The sequence below is a fragment of the Artemia sp. Qi Xiang Cuo genome, chromosome 17 (assembly GCF_049724085.1).
Source record: "Artemia sp. Qi Xiang Cuo chromosome 17, ASM4972408v1, whole genome shotgun sequence".
Taxonomy (NCBI): Eukaryota; Metazoa; Arthropoda; class Branchiopoda; order Anostraca; family Artemiidae; genus Artemia; species Artemia sp. Qi Xiang Cuo.
Window position 1 is genome coordinate 26,009,845 of NC_142810.1, and position 21,778 is coordinate 26,031,622.

General features: G+C 38.7%; 1 protein-coding gene across 1 annotated transcript in view; it reads left to right on the plus strand.

Annotated features, from left to right (window-relative positions):
- The window catches only part of LOC148942050 (uncharacterized), a 64,552-nt gene that overhangs the window by 24,538 nt on the left and 18,236 nt on the right, over positions 1-21,778 (plus strand). Inside the window, exon 6 of the mRNA XM_089103218.1 lies at positions 4,038-4,161. Coding sequence (XP_088959344.1) covers positions 4,038-4,161 — 124 coding nt within the window. The remainder of the gene's footprint in view (positions 1-4,037; positions 4,162-21,778) is intronic.

Sequence of the window (21,778 nt, forward strand, 5' to 3'; positions counted from 1 at the left end):
TGGACCCAGTGGTTCTAGAATATCAAGAGAGGGTTCATTCGAACGGAAGTTAAAACTTATAATGCCCTTTATAAGTGACCTAAAATATCAGAGGAGAACGAAGCCCCTTCTCACGCCCTTTTACCGCAAAAATTTTCAGATAAAAATGCTTAGATTTCTATTTTCCTCAGCTTGGTTGAAAGGCCCAATAACTATGAATTTGAAGGTAACATGACCTTCCACAACCCCTGGGAAATTGACTTTAAATTATAAAATGTGTCATTTGTTTCCGTATAATATTTGTTACCGAAAAATGTATGTATATTTTTCCGCTGAGGGGGGATGGATATGAGTAGGGTCGCTTCTGGGGTATGACGTTTTTAGCAGAAATTTTATGCTGAGTGATGTTGCCAGAATTCTTATACGAAATTCTTTTTATGTGTGTTGCTTTCTCTTTGCCAATTCAATTTCACGCGTGGATATTTTCACAAGATATTGAATTGTCCAGAGGATGAATATTTTTCTGGGATGCTGAGATCAAACTTCTTGGCATTATTTAAAAACGATTAGAAATTAGATGAGAAAAGTGTATTTCAACTGAAAGTAAAAAGTAGCATCAAAACTTAAAACTAACAGAAATTATTACTCATATGAGAGGGGGTCACCCCTTCCTCTTCAATTTGATCTTTACACTAACGTTTGAATTTTGTGTAAATTCTCTTAGTCCTAAAAAACAAAGGTAATTAAAAAAATAATTAAATAAATAAAAAAATAATTAAATAAATAAAAAAAATAAATAAAAAGTAATTAAAAAAAATTTTTTTTAAAGGGCTAAAAAGCTTTAGCGTGAAGAACGTGGTGTTGAGCAGTGGCGCCATTTCAGAAGACCTCAGGGGGGGGGGAGATCTATTTTGGACCCCCATCCAGAATCAAAATTTAATTACTCTGTTGGTAGACTACTCTTCAAATTAGTCTTCGAATACACATTAAAGCAACGTAATTTATTTAGATTTTGCCTTTTGCAACCTCGTTAAGGACCAAAAAAAAGTTATAATATAGAAAATTTACCATGCAAATTAAAAACTGAAACATACGTGCAGTTACTTAAGCAATGGACATCTCCTTGGCTTCTTTTGCGAAGTCGTCCATAAGTTTTTCAAAATCGAGCTCCTTCACTGCAGCCTTTTCAGAGAACATAAGGAGCAAATGTGAAAGACGCTCGTTGTCCATTGCTGTCCGAAGGTAATCCTTCACAAATGTCAACACAGAGAAAAATTGTTCATTTGAGCACGTTGTGAGCCGGAGTGTGAAGACTATCCTCACGGCCTCAAGAACCTCAGAATAAACCTTTTTCAAACCTCATAGTAGTTTGAAAAGATCTAAGGTATTTGCCGGTTTCTTTTGAAGCTGCAACACATATGCACGAGCTATCAAAGCTTGACTCTTCAGCTCTATAACAACGATCCATATCAAAGTATGTTGCGATCTCGAGAAGTAAATCTGTGTTCATGAAGTCTTCGGATTTGGGGTTAAAGCATCGTGTGGCTTTTAGTACTGGCAGCTGGACAGAAAAAACACTCTGCTAAACGTCTGCTCATTACACTCGCCCCATTAAAGCACTGCCCGACAGATTTTGACCAGTCAATGTCGATACCCTTTACTTCATTGTAAATAAAGTCAGCCAAAATCTCAGCGTCAACCTTGCGCATTTAGTAGCAACCTATTGCTCTTTCGCACTAAGATCGCAAGTCCTTTTTGGGAGGTCTTTTGTTTCCTCAGCAAGAATGGCAAAATACTATATTTCTCTGACTTTTTTCACGATAGAAATTTCAATTTTATTTCCTATGACATCAATGTGTTCGTTTTTGCACTCGTGTGATAAGCAATGGCCATAGGTCTTGCAAGACTTGTCCAACAGGTCTGGGTTAATTTCCGTTACAAGACCTACCGTCTCAACGAAATTCCCTCGATTAGCACTGGACTCTCCTTGATTATGGTCACGAAACACAAGACCTTGCCGTTCAAATAAGGCTGTAGGTTTCAGCAGAGCCTTTACATATCTTCTGTTCCTTAATATTTCCTTTTCCCGTTCTTTGCAGAGGCAAGACGCAACATATTCGGCCATCTCAGTCTGAATAGCTTTAAATTTGGTCCAGGAAATGGTACATGCTTTGTGCCGGCCACTGGTTTCTTGCTGACTTTGGTGCCATATCTTTCACCTGATCTTAGCGAAGATCCACTAAAGTGTCGGCAACAAAAGCAGAATACCGAGTCCTGTTCTTTTGAATATATGAGACATGGATATGGTTATGGGAAAGACTTTACAGGCTGACCAGATACACAAATTATTGGAGACAGTATAATGTGACAGGCCGAATCTGACGAAACCATGCCAAAGTAGATATTCTTCAAATGGGTTCTTCGATGCAATGAGTGTCTTCAATTTGCTGTTTTCTAATGACCTGATTTTTGGTTTCTCAAGAATAGATCAAAAGCAACAAAAAATTTGAAAAAGAAGAAATTGAGAGCTTCAGAGATGAAAATTGGGCCCCTCAGAAAATCAACCTCCCCTCGAATGGCACCACTGGTGTTGAGAAGGTGGAAACCCTTCTCATATATGTGTAATAGTTTCTTTTCCTGTTAATTTCAATATTGCTATTTACTTTCGGTTGAAAAAGAATGTTTTTTCATCTTTTTATTTTAAAATAAAAGTGACTATTTTCACAGAAGTCTGTCACACGGTTCGTTAAATAAAATAAACCCAAAAGGTTGGAATTCTTCCAAAAAGGGCTTAAAAAATAATTGGACGGGAAGGGAAGTTGCCTTACTCCTACTCCTTTAAATCTTAAAAATCTTATGATCTTAAAAATCTTAAAAATCTTATTAACTCCTTTAAATCTTAAAATTCAGCCATACAAAAAACTACGACCGATTCATTGAAAAGTTAATACTGTATCTGCAAATTTGCTTAATCTTATGTTTCTATCCTTAATGTGTTACAATAGAATAAAGTTGCGAAACTTCTGATCTTGTCTTCTTCTCCTTTTTTTCTCTTTCTCTTTTTTTCATTCATATACATTTATTTTATTTACATGTTTACATATGTTGGGGTTCTGCCCCTTTTTCTTTTTAGATAAATGGCCTGTTTCTTCCCTGATTAGATTTTTTTATGGTATAATTTAAAAATACAAGCTAAATTCTCGTTGCTCTGACAGTTGTCTTGTTGCATACTGGATTTTGTTTTTATATGTTCAAAATAGTTCTATAAAATTTTTCTAATTTTGCAGGCAGACAAATTTGATTCTCAGGGACTATAATGTCTCATTCAATTCCTTCCGATGATAACTAAATCCTCTGCGTGATTTAAAAGATGAAGAGTTTCCATAGAAACTCAGAAAACGCAAAAAAAGAATATTTTTATTGGATTTTTAACCTAAAACAGCTTTTCATTACAGTATGACATAAAAGGGGAAAATTTCCTGATAGTTTCAGAATAAATTATTCAGAAAGTTTCAGAAGAGTTTTTAGGATCAAAGAAATGAAGATGGAAAATGAGATTGTTTTTAAGGTAAAAGAAAGCGATGGATTAAGAAAAAAATGTATGGAGAGCAGCCCAAAATATTCTGCAAAATGTCTCAAAATATTATAATAATTATCAATTTTAAGGTTTCTTATAGGGATGTATTTCTTTTATACCACTTTTTCCAATTCTCTTCAAAATCCACTGGCCAAATTGTTATATATGACTTTACTTTATTATCATATAAATTTCACTGTAATTCAAATTTTCATCATTTGAAAAAATGGTTTTTCAACATTTTACAAAACCAGAGACAGGTGAATTATGAAAGACACTTTATTGAAAAAAAAGCCCCAACAAATTTTTCAAATTATATTACCCAGAGTTGAAACAGTAAATAATGAATATTTTATATATTTTTAAACACCTATTTAATTTGAACAATTGGTAATCTCGTTTAAGTGGCATATTTAATATTTTCGTAAATTTAATCATTGCAATAACTATTGTAAGAAATAATGTTTTCTTTTTTTGTTAGAAAAATCAGAAGGGTAACACCACATCAACCGGAAAATATTTTAAGAAATTTTATATTCTTTCCACCAATTGATAGTGATTGCGTCGAGACTCTACAGTTGATTAAAGTCTGCTTAAATTGTTTGGTAAGTTTAACTGACTTTCAAATTTTATTTTCCAATATTGTTTTCCTATGTTGTCGTTTTCCTATTTTCATTTGTATAATTAAAAGTACTTGCTTCTAGACACGTTAAAAGTAAGTTAATTGACACCTTTTAACGCAAAATTAATTTCACTGTTAAAAGGGACTTGTTTCTATCGTAAATTAGTGCTTATTTTTTTTTTTACTTTTTTAGCTTATTTTTTTACTTCTACTTATCATCATTTCGCTGATTATTATTTTTACTTTTACTAATTTTTATTATTGATTTATTCATTTTAATGCTATGCATTATATATCCTATTTTTCTAATATACTTTTTGCCTATTCTATTGTTTTTCTTTTCTTTTTGGTTCTTAATCGCCCTTCTGTTGCACATTCAATAAAGAAAATATAAAGCTCTTTCAGTTGATTTTTACTGAAAACAGGGACTTGGTAAACGGGTTGATGTTCTGTCTCACATAAATTAAGGACAGAAATTTTCTAATTCTGGGACATAAAATAGTGTAAGCCCGGGATAGTAATTTGCCGATTCTGATGCCTTAGGAAAATATTAGATATAAAATAGATGGTGTCCATTTACAAAAAGTAAACAAATTACATTACTGAGGCTTTTGAAAACCCTGTTTAACTGTATTTTTGAATTATTTTTTAACTGTATTTTTGAATTATTTGAATTTTTGAATTTTTGAATTTTAACTGTATTTTTGAATTATTTCAAGATGGGTCTTTTTTTAAGGATTTCTGGTCTACCATAAGCATCCGAACGCCTTAAAAACTTTTCGACTGAATTTATTCCTTTCTTACCCTTAACCATTCTTGGGGTCCAGTCTTTTTTCTAGAGATTTGAACTGGCATACACTTTATTAGGTTATACCTTTATCCTTTTTTTGTGCCCTACTCTTTCTTGGATTATATTTTTAGTGTATCTTCTAAGTGTGTATGATGGACAATGCTTTTTCAGATGTTTTTCTTATAGTTCGCTTTTTTATTGCATCTTAGTGTAGTGAATTTTATCAGGCACCCTATCTTTGCAGAGGTCCCAACATTTGCCAGACGCGTTGGGACAGGAATAGCCAGGAGGGTTGCATCGGCAGGGCTGTATCCACATTCGGGTGGGGGGGGGATCTTTGTTCGCAATAAATTCTATGCTTTTAAACAGCAATTTTGAGTTAACAATTCGATAAAGCTACCTTAAGGGAAAAAAATACATATCTATTTGTCACATTCTAGTGTCAGGTTAACATGAGTTAACGGGGGTGGGATATACATGGAATGGGTTTTACCTATGAAGTAGCAGTATACAAAACTTTTTTCGATTTTTTTTTTAAGTTTTTACAAGACTTAAAATTTATTTTATTAATAACTTACTTCCAATGACAAATTTTTGGGATATAATCGAGTCCTGCCGACCTTGTATTAAAACATAGGGGAGGGGAGAGAGAGATCTCGCATAACGAGGTATAGGGTAATACCTTTCACAATTGGATATTTTGGATTATCAGTCTCAGATTCCATGTTTTCATTTCTTTAATTTAACGCTTTTTCCAATTTAATTTTTTTACTTCATAATCGTAAGCTTTAATATTTTAAGTCCTTCCCGCAGAGGGTATTTCACAAGGGTTTTTGAGGGCCTTTCACTTTTATTTAATTTTAAGAGGCTTTCAAGTTTGCCTTTCTTTGAATTAGGTTGTTCCGCTGTTCCGTGTTTTATTATTTTGTGTTTCATTTTCAGACTTTTTATTGTTGGTTTTTATCTTTTTCATCAATTCTGGTTTCTTTGCAAAAAGCGTTTTTGCTATATATTTTGTAATTCCATCTTTTACTATTTAATTTTTAGATTTTTGATAAACCTAGGGTAATGACACGAGCATAGATTTTCTACATGGATAGTTCGAAGATATACTAGAAAAAGAATTCAATTGTGAAATGCAATTTTTACGATAGGTATAGGAAAAATGCATTTGACAAATGCATTTCAAAAAACCCAAGATTCTTCAATATCTTCATTTTAAATTTACTAATATGGTATCTCAAAGAGAAATTTTCCTCCAGTCGAACCACTAAGTTCCCACTACGTAAGGAACCCCTCCGAACCCAAGAACCATTACATCTCCTTAGAAACCCCCTTGAAAGACGATTTGCTAAAATTATTTTCAATCTTAAAATAGAAAATCCGAAAAACCTCAATAGAGTTCTTATCTAAAATCTTAAGAGCATCACTCTTATTTACTTTTGACAGGACCAAGTTCCAACTTCCTTTGAAATTCAGATGTTGTAAGCGAATTGAGCTCATTTTATTCTTCCCAGATTTTGGTGTGGTTTAAAAAGAAAAATGTATTGATAATATTGTCGTTTGTTTTGGAAAAAATATATTCTAATGCATTCAGATCTACTCTGAAAAAAGCTTTAAATTAAACTAAGTAAGCGATAATGCGAAAAGTAAATCCGTGTTTATAAGGGCGCAATGACCTACTAGTGTGCTAAACTACCTACACCCCTTGACCTTGCGTTGCTATAGTTGTATAATTCGGCTCCAAGCTTAAATGTGGATGCTCATAAGCTGAATTTTTAAGGGCGCTATGACCTACAAGGGTGCTAAATCACCTATACCCATGAACCTTGCATTGCTATAGTTTTGTAACTCAGCTTTAAGCTTAAGTATGGATGCCCATAAGCGGAATTTTATAAGGGCTCTATGACCTACAAGGGTGCTAAACCACCTACACCCCTTGACCTTGCATTGCTGTTGTTGTATAATTCGTCTCAAAGCTTAATTATGTATGCCCATAAGCTGAATTTTTAAGGGTGCTATGACCTACAAGGGCGCTAAATCACCTACACTCCTGAATCTTGCATTGCTATAGTTTTGTAATTCGGCTTTAAGCTTAAATATGGACGCCCATAAGCTGAATTTTTAAGGGTGCTATGACCTACAAGGGCGCTAAATCACCTACACCCATGAGCCTTGCATTGCTATAGTTTTGTAATTTGGCTTTAAGCTTAAGTATGGATGCCCATAAGCTGAATTTTATAAGCAAACTATGACCTACATGGGTGCTAAACCACCTACACCCCTTGACCTTGCGTTGCTGTAGTTGTATAATTCGGCTCCAATCTTAAGTATTGATGCTCATAAGCTGAACTTTTAAGGGCACTATGACCTACAAGGGAGCTAAACCACCTAAACCCCTGAACCTTGCATTGCTATAGTTTTTTAATTCGGCTCTAAGCTTAAGTATGGATGTCCATAAGCTGAATTTTATAAGGGCGCTATGACCTAGAAGGGCGCTAAACCACCAACACCTCTGAACCTTGCATTGCTGTAGTTGTATAATTTGGCTCAAAGCTTAGGCATGGATGCCCATAATCTGAATTTTATAAGGGCACTATGACCTACAAGGGCGCTAAACCACTTACACCCCTTGACCTTGCATTGCTATAGTTTTGTAATTCGGCACCAAGCTTAAGTATGGATGCCCATAAGCTGAATTTTATACGGGCACTATGACCTACATGGGTGCTAAACCACCTACACCCCTTGACCTTGCATTGCTGTAGTTGTATAATTCGGCTCCAAGATTAAGTATGGATGCTCATAAGCTGAATTTTTAAGGGCGCTAAGACCTACAAGGGCGCTAAATCACCTACACCCATGAACCTTGCATTGCTATAGTTTTGTAATTCGGCTTTAAGCTTAAATATGGACGCCCATAAGCTAAATTTTTAAGGGCGCTATGACCTACAAGGGCGCTAAATCACCTACACCCATGAACCTTGCATTGCTATAGTTTTGTAACTCGGCTTTAAGCCTAAGTATTGATGCCCATAGGCTGAATTTTATAAAGGCACTATGACCTACATGGGTGCTAAACCACCTACACCCCTTGACCTTGCGTTGCTGTAGTTGTATAATTCGGCTCCGAGCTTAAGTATTGATGCTCATAAGCTAAATTTTATAAGGGCACTATGACCTACAAGGGTGCTAAACCACCTACACCCCTTGACCTTGCATTGCTGTAGTTGTATAATTCGGCTCCAAGATTAAGTATGGATGCTCAAAAGCTGAATTTTTAAGGGTGCTATGACCTACAAGGGCGCTAAATCACCTACACCCATGAACCTTGCATTGCTATAGTTTTGTAATTCGGCTTTAAGCTTAAATATGGACGCCCATAAGCTAAATTTTTAAGGGTGCTATGACCTACAAGGGCGCTAAATCACCTATACCCATGAACCTTGCATTGCTATAGTTTTGTAATTTGGCTATAAGCTTAAGTATGGATGCCCATAGGCTGAATTTTATAAGGGAACTATGACCTACATGGGTGCTAAACCACCTACACCCCTTGACCTTGCGTTGCTGTAGTTGTATAATTAGGCTCAAAGCTTAAGTATTGATGCTCATAAGCTGAACTTTTAAGGGCATTATGACCTACAAGGGCGCTAAACCACCTACACCCCTGAACCTTGCATTGCTATAGTTTTTTAATTCGGCTCTAAGCTTAAGTATGGATGTCCATAAGCTGAATTTTATAAGGGCTCTATGACCTAGAAGGGTGCTAAACCACCAACACCCCTGAACCTTTCATTGCTTTAGTTGTATAATTTGGCTCAAAGCTTAGGCATGGATGCCCAAAATCTGAATTTTATAAGGGCACTATGACTTACAAGGGCGCTAAACCACTTACACCCTTTGACCTTGCATTGCTATAGTTTTGTAATTCGGCACCAAGCTTAAGTATGGATGCTCATAAGCTGAATTTTTCAGGGCGATATGACCTACAAGGGTGCTAAATCACCTACACCCCTAAACCTTGCCTTGCTATAGTTTTTTAATTCGGCTGTAAGCTTAAGTATGGATGCCCATAAGCTGAATTTTATAAGGGTACTATGACCTACAAGGGTGCTAAACCACCTACACCCCTTGACCTTGCATTGCTGTAGTTGTATAATTCGGCTCCAAGCTTAAGTATGGATGCTCATAAGCTGAATTTTTAAGTGCGCTATGACCTACAAGGGCACTAAATCACCTACACCCCCAAACCTTGCCTTGCTATAGTTTTGTAATTCGGCTCTAAGCTTAAGTATGGATGCCCATAAGCTGAATTTTATAACGGCACTATGACCTTCAAGGGTGCTAAACCACCTACACTCCTTTATCTTACATTGTTGTAGTTTTATAATTCGGCTCCAAGATTAAGTATGGATGCACATAAGCTGAATTTTTTAAGGGCACTTTTACCTACAAGGACGCTAAACCACCTACACCCCTGAACCTTGCATTGCTATAGTTTTGTAACTTGGCTATAAGATTAAGTATGGATGGCCATAAGCTGAATTTTATAAGGGCACTATGACCTACATGGGTGCTAAACCACCTACACCCCTTGACCTTGCGTTGCTGTAGTTGTATAATTTGGCTCCAAGCTTAAGTATGGATGCTCATAAGCTGAATTTTTATGGGCGCTATGACCTACAAGGGCGCTAAATCACCTATACCCATGAACCTTGCATTGCTATAGTTTTGTAATTCGGCTTTAAGCTTAAGTACGGATGCCCATAAGCTGAATTTTATAAGGGCACTATAACCTAGAAGGGTGCTAAACCACCTACACCCCTTGACCTTGCATTGCTGTAGTTGTATAATTCGGCTCCAAGCTTAAGTATGGATGCTCATAAGCTGAATTTTTAGGGGCGCTATGACCTACAAGGGCGCTAAATCACCTACACCCATGAACCCTGCATTGCTATAGTTTTGTAATTCGGCTTTAAGATTAAGTATGGATGCCCATAAGCTGAATTTTATAAGGGCACTATGACCTACAAGGGTGCTAAACCACCTACACCCCTTGACCTTGCATTGCTGTAGTTGTATAATTCGGCTCCAAGCTTAAAGCTGAATTTTTAAGGGCGCTATGTCCTACAAGGGCACTAAATCACCTACACCCCCTAACCTTGCCTTGCTATAGTTTTGTAATTCGGCTCTAAGATTAAGTATGGATGCCCATAAGCAGAATTTTATAAGGGTACTATGACCTACAAGGGTGCTAAACCACCTACACCCCTTTACCTTGCACTGCTGTAGTTGTATAATTTGGTTCCAAGCTTAAGTATGGATGCCAATAATCTAATTTTTTTAAAAGCTCTTTTACCTATTAGGGTACTAAACCACCTTCGCCCCTGTGCCTCGCATTGCTGTAATTTTTTAGTTCAGCTCAAAGATAAAGCAGTGATGACCATAAGCTGAAACTTTTAAGAGCGATATGACATACATGCGAGCTAAACCACCTACACCCCTGAATCTTGTATTGCTATAGTTTTGTAATTTGGCTCTAAGCTTAAGTATGGATGCCCATAAGCTGAGTTTAATAAGGGCACTATGACCTACATGGGTGCTAAACCACCTACACCCCTTGACCTTGCGTTGCCTGTAGTTGTATAATTCGGCTCCAAGCTTAAATATGGATGCTCATAAGCTGAATTTTTAAGGGCGCTATGACCTACAAGGGCGCTAAATCACCTACACCCATGAACCTTGCATTGCTATAGTTTTGTAATTCGGCTTTAAGCTTAAGTATGGATGCCCATAAGCTGAATTTTATAAGGGCACTATGACCTACATGGGTGCTAAGCCACCTACACCCCTTGACCTTGCATTGCTGTAGTTGTATAATTCGGCTCCAAGCTTAAATGTTGAAGCTCATAAGCTGAAATTTTAAGGGCGCTATGATCTACAAGGGCGCGAAATCACCTATACCCCTGAACCTTGCATCGCTATAGTTCTGTAACTTAACTTTAAGCTTAAGTATTGATGCTTATAGGCTGAATTTTATAAAGGCACTATGACCTAAAAGGGTGCTAAGCCACCTACACCCCTTGACCTTGCGTTGCTGTAGTTGTATAATTCGGCTCCAAGCTTAAGTATTGATGCTCATAAGCTGAACTTTTAAGGGCATTATGACCTACAAGGGCGCTAAACCACCTACACCCCTGAACCTTGCATTGCTATAGTTTTTTAATTCGGCTCTAAGCTTAAGTATGGATGTCCATAAGCTGAATTTTATAAGGGCACTATGACCTACAAGGGCGCTAAACCACCTACACCCCTTGACCTTGCATTGCTATAGTTTTGTAATTCGGCTCCAAGCTTAAGTATGGATGCTCATAAGCTGAATTTTTAAGGGCGCTATGACCTACAAGGGCGCTAAACCACCTACACCCCTGAACCTTGCATTGCTGTAGTTGTATAATTTGGCTCAAAGCTTAGGCATGGATGCCCTTAATCTGAATTTTATAAGGGCACTATGACCTACAAGGGCGCTAAACCACTTACACCCCTGAACCTTGCATTGCTATTGTTTTTTAATTCGGCTCTAAGCTTAAGTATGGATGTCCATAAGCTGAATTTTATAAGGGCACTATGACCTACAAGGGCGCTAAACCACCTACACCCCTGAACCTTGCATTGCTGTAGTTGTATAATTTGGCTCAAAGCTTAGGCATGGATGCCCATAATCTGAATTTTATAAGGGCACTATGACCTACAAGGGCGCTAAACCACTTACACCCCTTGACCTTGCATTGCTATTGTTTTGTAATTCGGCACCAAGCTTAAGTATGGATGCTCATAAGCTGAATTTTTAAGGGAGCTATGACCTACAAGGGCGCTAAATCACCTACACCCCTGAACCTTGCATTGTTTTAGTTTTGTAATTTGGCTCTAAGCTTAAGTATGGATGCCCATAAGCTGAATTTTATAAGGGCACTATGACCTACATGGGTGCTAAGCCACCTACACCCCTTGACCTTGCATTGTTTTTTTTGTATAATTTGGCTCCAAGCTTAAATATAGATGCTCATAAGCTGAATTTTTAGGGTACTATGACCTACAAGGGTGCTAAATCACCTACACCCCTGAACCTTGCATTGCTATAGTTTTGTACTTCGGCTATATGCTTAAGCATGGATGCCCATAAGCTGAATTTTATAAGGGCACTATGACCTACAAGGGTGCTAAACCACCTACACCCCTTGACCTTGCATTGCTTTAGTTTTATAATTCGGCTCCAATCTTAAATCTGAATTTTTAAGTGCGCTATGTCCTACCAGGGGACGTAATCACCTACACCCCTTCACCGTGCCTTGCTATAGTTTTGTAATTCGGCTCTAAGCTTAAGTATGGATGCCAATAAGCTGAATTTTATAAGGGCACTATGACCTACAAGGTGGATCAAGGTGTGTAGGTGGTGCTAAACCACCTACACACCTTGATCTTGCATTGCATGTAGTTGCTTAAGTATGGATGCTCATAAGCTGAATTTTTAAGGGCGCTATGACCTACAAGGGCGCTAAATCACCTACACCCATGATCCTTGCATTGCAATAGTTTTGTAATTCGGCTTTAAGCTTAAGTATGGATGCCCATATGCTGAATTTTATATGGGCACTATGACCTAAATGGGTGCTAAACCACCTACACCCCTTGACCTTGCGTTGCTGTAGTTGTATAATTCGGCTCTAAGCTTAAGTATGGATGCCCATAAGCTGAATTTTATAAGGGCACTATGACCTACAAGGGTGCTAAACCACCTACACCCCTTTATCTTGCATTGATGTAGTTGTATAATTCGGCTCCAAGCTTAAGTATGGATGCTAATAAGCTAAATTTTTTAAGGGCACTATGACCTACATGGGAGCTAAACCACATACACCCCTGAACCTTGTATTGCTGTAGTTTTTTAATTCGGCTCTAAGCTAAAGTATGGATGCTCATAAGCTGAATTTTATAAGGGCACTATGACCTACAAGGGTGCTAAAACACCTACACCCCTGAACCTTGTATTGCTATAGTTTTGTAATTTGGCTCTAAGCTTAAGTATGGATGCCCATAAGCTGAATTTTATAAGGGCACTATGACCTACATGGGTGCTAAACCACCTACACCCCTTGACCTTGCATTGCTGTTGTTGTATAATTCGGCTCCAAACTTAAGTATGGATGCCCATAAGCTGAATTTTATAAGGGCACTAAGACCTACATGGGTGCTAAACCACCTCTTCCCCTTGACCTTGCGTTGCTGTAGTTGTATAATTTGAATCCAAGCTTAAGTATGGATGCTCATAAGCTGAATTTTTAAGGGCGCTATGACCTACAAGGGCGCTAAATCACCTACACCCCTGAACCTTGCATTGCTATAGTTTTGTAGTTCGGCTATAAGCTTAAGTATGGATACCCAAACGCTGAATTTTATAAGGGCACTATGACATACAAGAGCGCTAAATCAACTAAACCCCTTGATATTGCATTGCTGTAGTTGTATAATTCGGCTCCAAGCTTAAGTATGGATGCTCATAAGCTGAATTTTTAAGGGCGCTAAGACCTACAAGGGCGCTAAATCACCTACACCCCTAAACCTTGCCTTGCTATAGTTTTGTAATTCGGCTCTAAGCTTAAGTATGGATGCCCATACGCTGAATTTTATAAGGGCACTATGACCTACAAGGGTGCTAAACCACCTACAAACCTTGACCTTACATTGTTGTAGTTGTATAATTCGGCTCCAAGCTTAAATATGGATGCTCATAAGCTGAATTTTTAAGGGTGGTATGACCTACAAGGGTGCTAAATCACCTACACCCCTGAACCTTGCATTGCTATAGTTTTGTACTTCGGCTATAAGCTTAAGCATGGATGCCCATAAGCTGAATTTTATAAGGGCACTATGACCTACAAGGGTGCTAAACCACCTACACCCCTTGACCTTGCATTGCTGTAGTTGTATAATTCGGCTCCAAGCTTAAAGCTGAATTTTTAAGGGCGCTATGACCTACAAGGGCACTAAATCACCTACACCCCCAAACCTTGCCTTGCTATAGTTTTGTAAGTCGGCTATAAGCTTAAGTATGGATGCCCATAAGCAGAATTTTATAAGGGTACTATGACCTACAAGGGTGCTAAACCACCTACACCCCTTTACCTTGCACTGCTGTAGTTGTATAATTTTGATCCAAGCTTAAGTATGGATGCTCATAAGCTGAATTTTGTAAGGGTACTATGACCTACAAGGGCGCTAAATCACCTACACCCCTAAACCTTGCCTTGCTATAGTTGTGTAATTCGCCTGTAAGCTTAAGTATGGATGCCCATAAGCTGAATTTTATAAGGGCACTATGACCTACAAGGGTGCTAAACCACCTACACCCCTTTATCTTGCATTGCATGTAGTTGTATAATTCGGCTCCAAGCTTAAGTATGGATGCTCATAAGCTGAATTTTTAAGGGCGCTATGACCTACAAGGGCGCTAAATCACCTACACCCCTTGACCTTGCATTGCTGTAGTTGTATAATTCGGCTCTAAGCTTAAGTATGGATGCCCATAAGCTGAATTTTATAAGGGCACTATGACCTACAAGGGTGCTAAACCACCTACACCCATTGACCTTGCATTGCTTTAGTTCTATAATTCGGCTCCAAGCTTAAGTATGGATGCTCATAAGCTGAATTTTTTAAAGGCACTATGACCTAAATGGGTGCTAAAACACCTACACCCCTGAACCTTGCATTGCTATAGTTTTGTAATTCGGCTCTAAGCTTAAGTATGGATGCCCATAAGCTTGCCCTTATAGTTTTGTAATTTGGCTCTAAGCTTAAGTATGGATGCCCATAATCTGAATTTTATAAGGGCACTATGACCTACAAGGGTGCTAAACCACCTACACCCCTTGACCTTGCATTGCTGTAGTTTTGTAATTCGGCTCCAAGCTTAAGTATGGATGCTCATAATCTGAATTTTTAAGGGCGCTATGACCTACAAGGGCGCTAAATCACCTACACCCCTGAACCTTGCCTTGCTATAGTTTTGTAATTTGGCTCTAATCTTAAACATGGATGTCCATACGCTGAATTTTATAACGGCTCTATGACCTACATGGGTGCTAAACCACCTACACACCTTTACCTTGCATTGCTGTAGTTGTATAATTAGGCTCCAAGCTTAAGTATGGATGCTCATAAGCTGAACTTTTAAGGGCGCTATGACCTACATGGGTGCTAAATCACCTACACCCCTAAAAATTGCATTGGTATAGTTTTTTAATTCCGCTTTAAGCTTAAGCATGGATGCCCATAATCTAAATTTTTTTAGGGCACTATGACCTGCAAGGGTGCTAAACCAACTACATCCGGTAAACTTGCACTGATGTAGTTTTTTAATTCGGCTCCAAGCTTAAGTATGGATGCTAATAAGCTAAATTTTTTAAGGGCACTATGACCTACAAGGGCGCTAAAACACCTACACCCCTGAACCTTGTATTGCTATAGTTTTGTAATTCGGCTCTAAGCTAAAGTAGGGATGCTCATAAGCTAAATTTTTTAAGGGCACTATGACCTACAAGGGCGCTAAAACACATACACCCATGAACCTTGCATTGCTGTAGTTGTGTAACTCGGCTTCAAACTAAAGTAGGGATGGACATAAGCTGCATTTTATAAGGGTACTATGACCTACATGGGTGCTAAACCACCTACACCCCTTGACCTTGCATTGCTGTTGTTGTATAATTCGGCTCCAAACTTAAGTATGGATGCCCATAAGCTGAATTTTTAAGGGTGCTATGACCTACAAGGGCGCTAAATCACCTACACCCATGAATCTTGCATTGCTATAGTTTTGTAACTCGGCTTTAAGCCTAAGTATGGATGCCCATAAGCTGAATTTTATAAGGGCACTATGACCTACATGGGTGCTAAACCACCTCTTCCCCTTGACCTTGCGTTGCTGTAGTTGTATAATTTGGCTCCAAGCTTAAGTATGGATGCTCATAAGCTGAATTTTTAAGGGCGCTATGACCTACAAGGGCGCTAAATCACCTACACCCCTGAACCTTGCATTGCTATAGTTTTGTAGTTCGGCTATAAGCTTAAGTATGGATGCCCATAAGCTGAATTTTATAAGGGCACTATGACCTACATGATTGCTAAATCACCTACACCCCTTGAAATTGATTTGCTGTAGCTGTATAATTCGGCTCAAAGCTTAAGTATGGATGCTCATAATCTGAAATTTTAAGGGCGATAAGACCTGCAAGGGCGCTAAATCACCGACACCCCTAAACATTGCCTTGCTATAGTTTTGTAATTCGGCTCTAAGCTTAAGTATGGATGCCCATACGCTGAATTTTTTAACGGCACTATGACCTACAAGGGTGCTAAACCACCTACACCCCTGAACCTTGCATTGCTATAGTTTTGTAATTAGGCTCTAAGCTTAAGCATTGATGCCCATAAGCTGAATTTTATAAGGGCACTATGACCTAACTGGGTGCTAAACCACCTACACCCCTTGACCTTGCATTGCTGTACTTGTATAATTTGGATCCAAGCTTAAGTATGGATGATCATAAGCTGAATATTTAAGGGCGCTATGATCTACAAGGGCGCTAAATCACCTACACCCCTCAACCTTGCATTGGTATAGTTTTTTAACTCTGCTTTAAGCTTAAGTATGGATGGCCATAAGTTGAATTTTATAAGGGCACTATGACCTACACGGGTACTAAACCACCCACACCCTTTGACCTTACATTGTTGTAGTTGTATAATTTGGCTCCAAGCTTAAGTATGGATGCTCATAAGCTGAATTTTTAAGGGTGGTATGACCTACAAGGGTGCTAAATCACCTACACCCCTGAACCTTGCATTGCTATAGTTTTGTACTTCGGCTATATGCTTAAGTATGGATACCCATAAGCTGAATTTTATAAGAGCACTATGACCTACAAGGGTGCTAAACCACCTACACCCCTGAACCTTGCATTGCTATAGTTTTGTAATTCGGCTCTAAGCTTAAGCATGGATGCCCATAAGCTGTATTTTATAAGGGTACTATGACCTACATGGGTGCTAAACCACCTACACCCCTTGATCTTGCAGTGCTGTAGTTGTTTAATTCGGCTCCAAGCTTAAATATGTATGCTCATAAGCTTTATTTTTAAGGGTGGTATGTCCTACTTGGTTGCTAAAATACCTAAACCAATTAACCGTGCGTATCTTTAGTTTTGTAATTAGGCTATAAGGTTAACCGGGGATGAACAAACGCTGAATTTTATAAGGGCACTATGACCTACGAGGGTGCTAAACCAATTACACCCCGTTACCTTGCATTGCATGTAGTTGTATAATTCGGCTCCAAGCTTAAGTATGGATGCTAATAAGCTAAATTTTTTAAGGGCACTATGACCTACAAGGGCGCTAAAACACCTACACCCCTAAACCTTGTATTGCTATAGTTTTGTAATTCGGCTCTAAGCTAAAGTATGGATGCCCATAAGCTGATTTTTATAAGGGCACTATGACCTACAAGGGTGCTAAACTACCTAAACCCCTGAACCTTGCATTGCTATAGTTTTGTAATTTGTCTCTAAGCTCAAGTATTGATGCCAATAAGCTGAATTTTATAACAGTACTGTGACCTACATGGGTGCTAAACCACCTACACCCCTTGACCTTGCATTGCTGTACTTGTATAATTTGGCTCAAAGCTTAAGTATGGATGATCATAAGCTGAATATTTAAGGGCACTATGACCTACAAGGGTGCTAAACCACCTACACCCATCAACCTTGCATTGGTATAGTTTTTTAACTAGGCTTTAAGCTAAAGTATGGATGCACATAAGTTGAATTTTATAACGGCACTATGACCTACAAGGGTGCTAAACCACCTACACCATTTGACCTTGCATTGCTGTAGTTGTATAATTCGGCTCAAAGCTTAAGCTATCGATGCTCATAATCTGTATTGTAAAGGGTGCTATGACCTATAAGGGCGCTAAATCACCTACACCCCTAATCCTTGCATTGCTATAGTTTTTTTATTTTGGCTATAAGCTTAAATATGGATTCCAATAAGCTGAATTTTATAAGGGCACTATGACCTACAAGGGAGCTAAACCACCTACACCCATAGAACTTGCATTGTTGTAGTTTTATAATTCGGCTCAGATCTTAAGTATTGATTCTCATAAACTTAATTTTTAAGGGCTCTATGACCTACAAGGGCGCTAAATCACCTACACCCTTGAGCCTTGCGGTGATATAGTTTTTTATTTAGGCTATAAGCTTAAATATGGATGCCCATAAGCTGAATTTTATAAGGGCACTATGAACTACAAGGGTCCTAAGCCAACTACACCCCTTGATCTTGCAGTGCTGTAGATTTATAATTCGGATCCAATCTTAAGTATGTATGCTCATAAGCTTTATATTGAAGGGTTCTATGACCTACAAGGGAACTTAATCACCTACACCCCTAAACCTTGCCTTGCTATAGTTTTGTAATTCGGCTCTAAGCTTAAGAATGGATGCTAATAAGCTGAATTGTATAAGTGCAATATGACCTACAATGGTGCTAAACCACCGACACCCCTTGACCTTACAGTGTTTTAGTTGTATAATTCGGCTCAAAGATTAAGAATGGTTGCACATAAGCTGAATTTTATAATGGCACTTTGACCTACAAGGGTGCTAAAACACTTACACCCCTTAACCTTGCATTGCTATAGTTTTTTAATTAGGCTCTAAGCTTAAGCATGGATGCCCATAAGCTGAATTTTTTAAGAGCACTATAACCTACAAGGGTGCTAAACCACCTACACCCCTGAACCTTGCATTGCTATAGTTTTGTAATTCGGCTCTAAGCTTAAGCATGGATGCCCATAAGCTGTATTTTATAAGGGTACTATGACCTACATGGGTGCTAAACCACCTACACCCCTTGACCTTGCGTTGCTGCAGTTCTATAATTCGGCTCTAAGATTAAGTATGGATGCTCATAAGCTGAATTTTTAAGGGTGCTATGTCCTACAAGGGCTCTAAATCACCTACACCCCTGAGCCTTGCATTGCTATAGTTTTGTAGTTCGGCTATAAGCTTAAGTATGGATGCCCATACGCTGAATTTTATAAGGGCACTATGACCTACAAGGGTGCTAAACCACCTACACCCCTTGAGCTTGCATTGCTGTAGTTGTATAATTCGGCTCCAAGCTTAAGTATGGATGCCCATAAGCTGAATTTTATAAGGGCACTATGACCTACAAGGGTGCTAAACCACCTACACCCCGTTACCTTGCATTGCTGTAGTTGTATAATTCGGCTCCAAGTTTAAGTATGGATGCTCATAAGCTGAATTTTTTAAGGGCACTATGACCTACAAGGGCGCTAAACCACCTACACCCCTGAACCTCGCATTGCTATAATTGTTTAATTCGGCTCTAAGCTTAAGTATGGATGCCCATAAGCTGAATTTTATAAGGGCACTATGACCTACAAGGGTGCTAAACCACCTACACCCCTGAATCTTGCATTGCTATAGTTTTGTAATTTGGCTCCAAGCTTAAGTATGGATGCACATAAGCTGAATTTTTTAAGGGCACTATGACCTACAAGGGCGCTAAAACACCTACACCCCAGAACCTTGCATTGCTATAGTTTTGTAATTTGGCTCTAAGCTAAGGCGGGGATGCCCATAAGCTGAATTTTTTAAGAGCACTATGACCTACAAGGGTGCTAAACCACTTACACCCATGAACCTTGCATTGCTATAGTTTTGTAATTTGGCTCTAAGCTCAAGTATTGATGCCCATAAGCTGAATTTTATAAGGGCACTATGACCTACATGGGTGCTAAACCACCTACACCCCTTGACCTTTTATTGCTGTAGTTGTATAATTCGGCTCCAAGCTTAAGTATGGATGATCATAAGCTGAATTTTTAAGGGCGCTATGAACTACAAGGGCGCTAAATCACCTACACCCATAAACCTTGCATTGCTATAGTTTTGTAACTCGGCTATAAGCTTAATTATGGATGGCCATAAGCTGAATTTTATAAGGGCACTATGACCTACACGGGTGCTAAACCACCTACACCCTTTGACCTTGCATTGCTGTAGTTGTATAATTCGGCTCCAAGCTTAAGTATGGATGCTCATAAGCTGACTTTTTAAGGGCGCTATGACCTACAAGGGCGCTAAATCACCTACACCCCTAAACCTTGCCTTGCTATAGTTTTTTAATTTGGCTCTAAGCTTAAATATGGATGCCCATAAGCTGAATTTTATAAGGGCTCTATGACCTACAAGGGTGCTAAACCACCTACACCCCTTTACCTTGCATTGCTGTAGTTTTGTAATTCGGCTCTAAGCTTAAGTATGGATGCCCATACGCTGAATTTTATAAGGGCACTATGACCTACAAGGGTGCTAAACCACCTACACACCTTGACCTTGCGTTGCTGTAGTTGTATAATTCGGCTCTAAGCTTAAGTATGGATGCTCATAAGCTGAATTTTTTAAGGGCACTTTGACCTACAAGGGCGCTAAACCACCTACACCCCTGAACCTTGCATTGCTATAGTTTTGTAATTAGGCTCCAAGCTTAAGTATGGATGCCCATAAGCTGAATTTTATAAGGGCACTATGACCTAAATGGGTGCTAAACCACTTACACCCCTTGACCTTGCATTGCTGCAGTTGTATAATTCGGCTCTAAGCTTAAGTATGGATGCTCATAAGCTGAATTTTTAAGGGTGCTATGACCTACAAGGGCTCTAAATTACCTACACCCCTGAGCCTTGCATTGCTATAGTTTTGTAGTTCGGCTATAAGCTTAAGTATGGATGCCCATAAGCTGAATTTTATAAGGGCACTATGACCTACAAGAGAGCTAAATCACCTAAACCCCTTGAAATTGCATTGCTGTATTTGTATAATTCGGCTCCTAGATTAAGTATGGATGCTCATAAGCTGAAATTTTAAGGGCGCTAAGACCTGCAAGGGCGCTAAATCACCGACACCCCTAGACCTTGCTTTGCTATAGTTTTTTTATTTTTGCTATAAGATTAAGTATGGATGCACATACGCTGAATTTTATAAGGGCACTATGACCTACAAGGGTGCTAAACCACCTACACCCCTTGACCTTGCATTTTTGTAGTTGTATAATTCGGCTCCAAACTTAATTATGGATGCTCATAAGCTGAAGATTTAAGGGCGCTATGACCTACAAGGGTGCTAAAACACCTACACCCCTGAATCTTGCATTGCTGTAGTTTTGTAACTCGGCTTTAAGCCTAAGTATGGATGCACATAAGCTGAATTTTATAAGGGCACTATGACCTACACGGGTGCTAAACCACCTACACCCCTTGACCTTGCATTGTTGTAGTTGTATAATTCGGCTCCAAGCTTAAGTATGGATGCTCATAAGCTGAATTTTTAAGGGCGCTATGACCTACAAGGGCGCTAAATCACCTACACCCCTTGACCTTGCGTTGCTGTAGTTGTAAAATTCAGCTCCAAGCTTAAGTATGGATACTCATAAGCTGAATTTTTAAGGGTGCTATGACCTACAAGGGCGCTAAATCACCTTGCATTGTCGTAGTTGTATAATTCGGCTCCAAGCTTAAGTATGGATGCTCATAAGCTGAATTTTTTAAGGGCACTATGCTCTACAAGGGTGCTAAACCACTTACACCCCTTAACCTTGCATTGCTATAGTTGTGTAATTAGGCTCTAAGCTTAAGCATGGATGCCCATAAGCT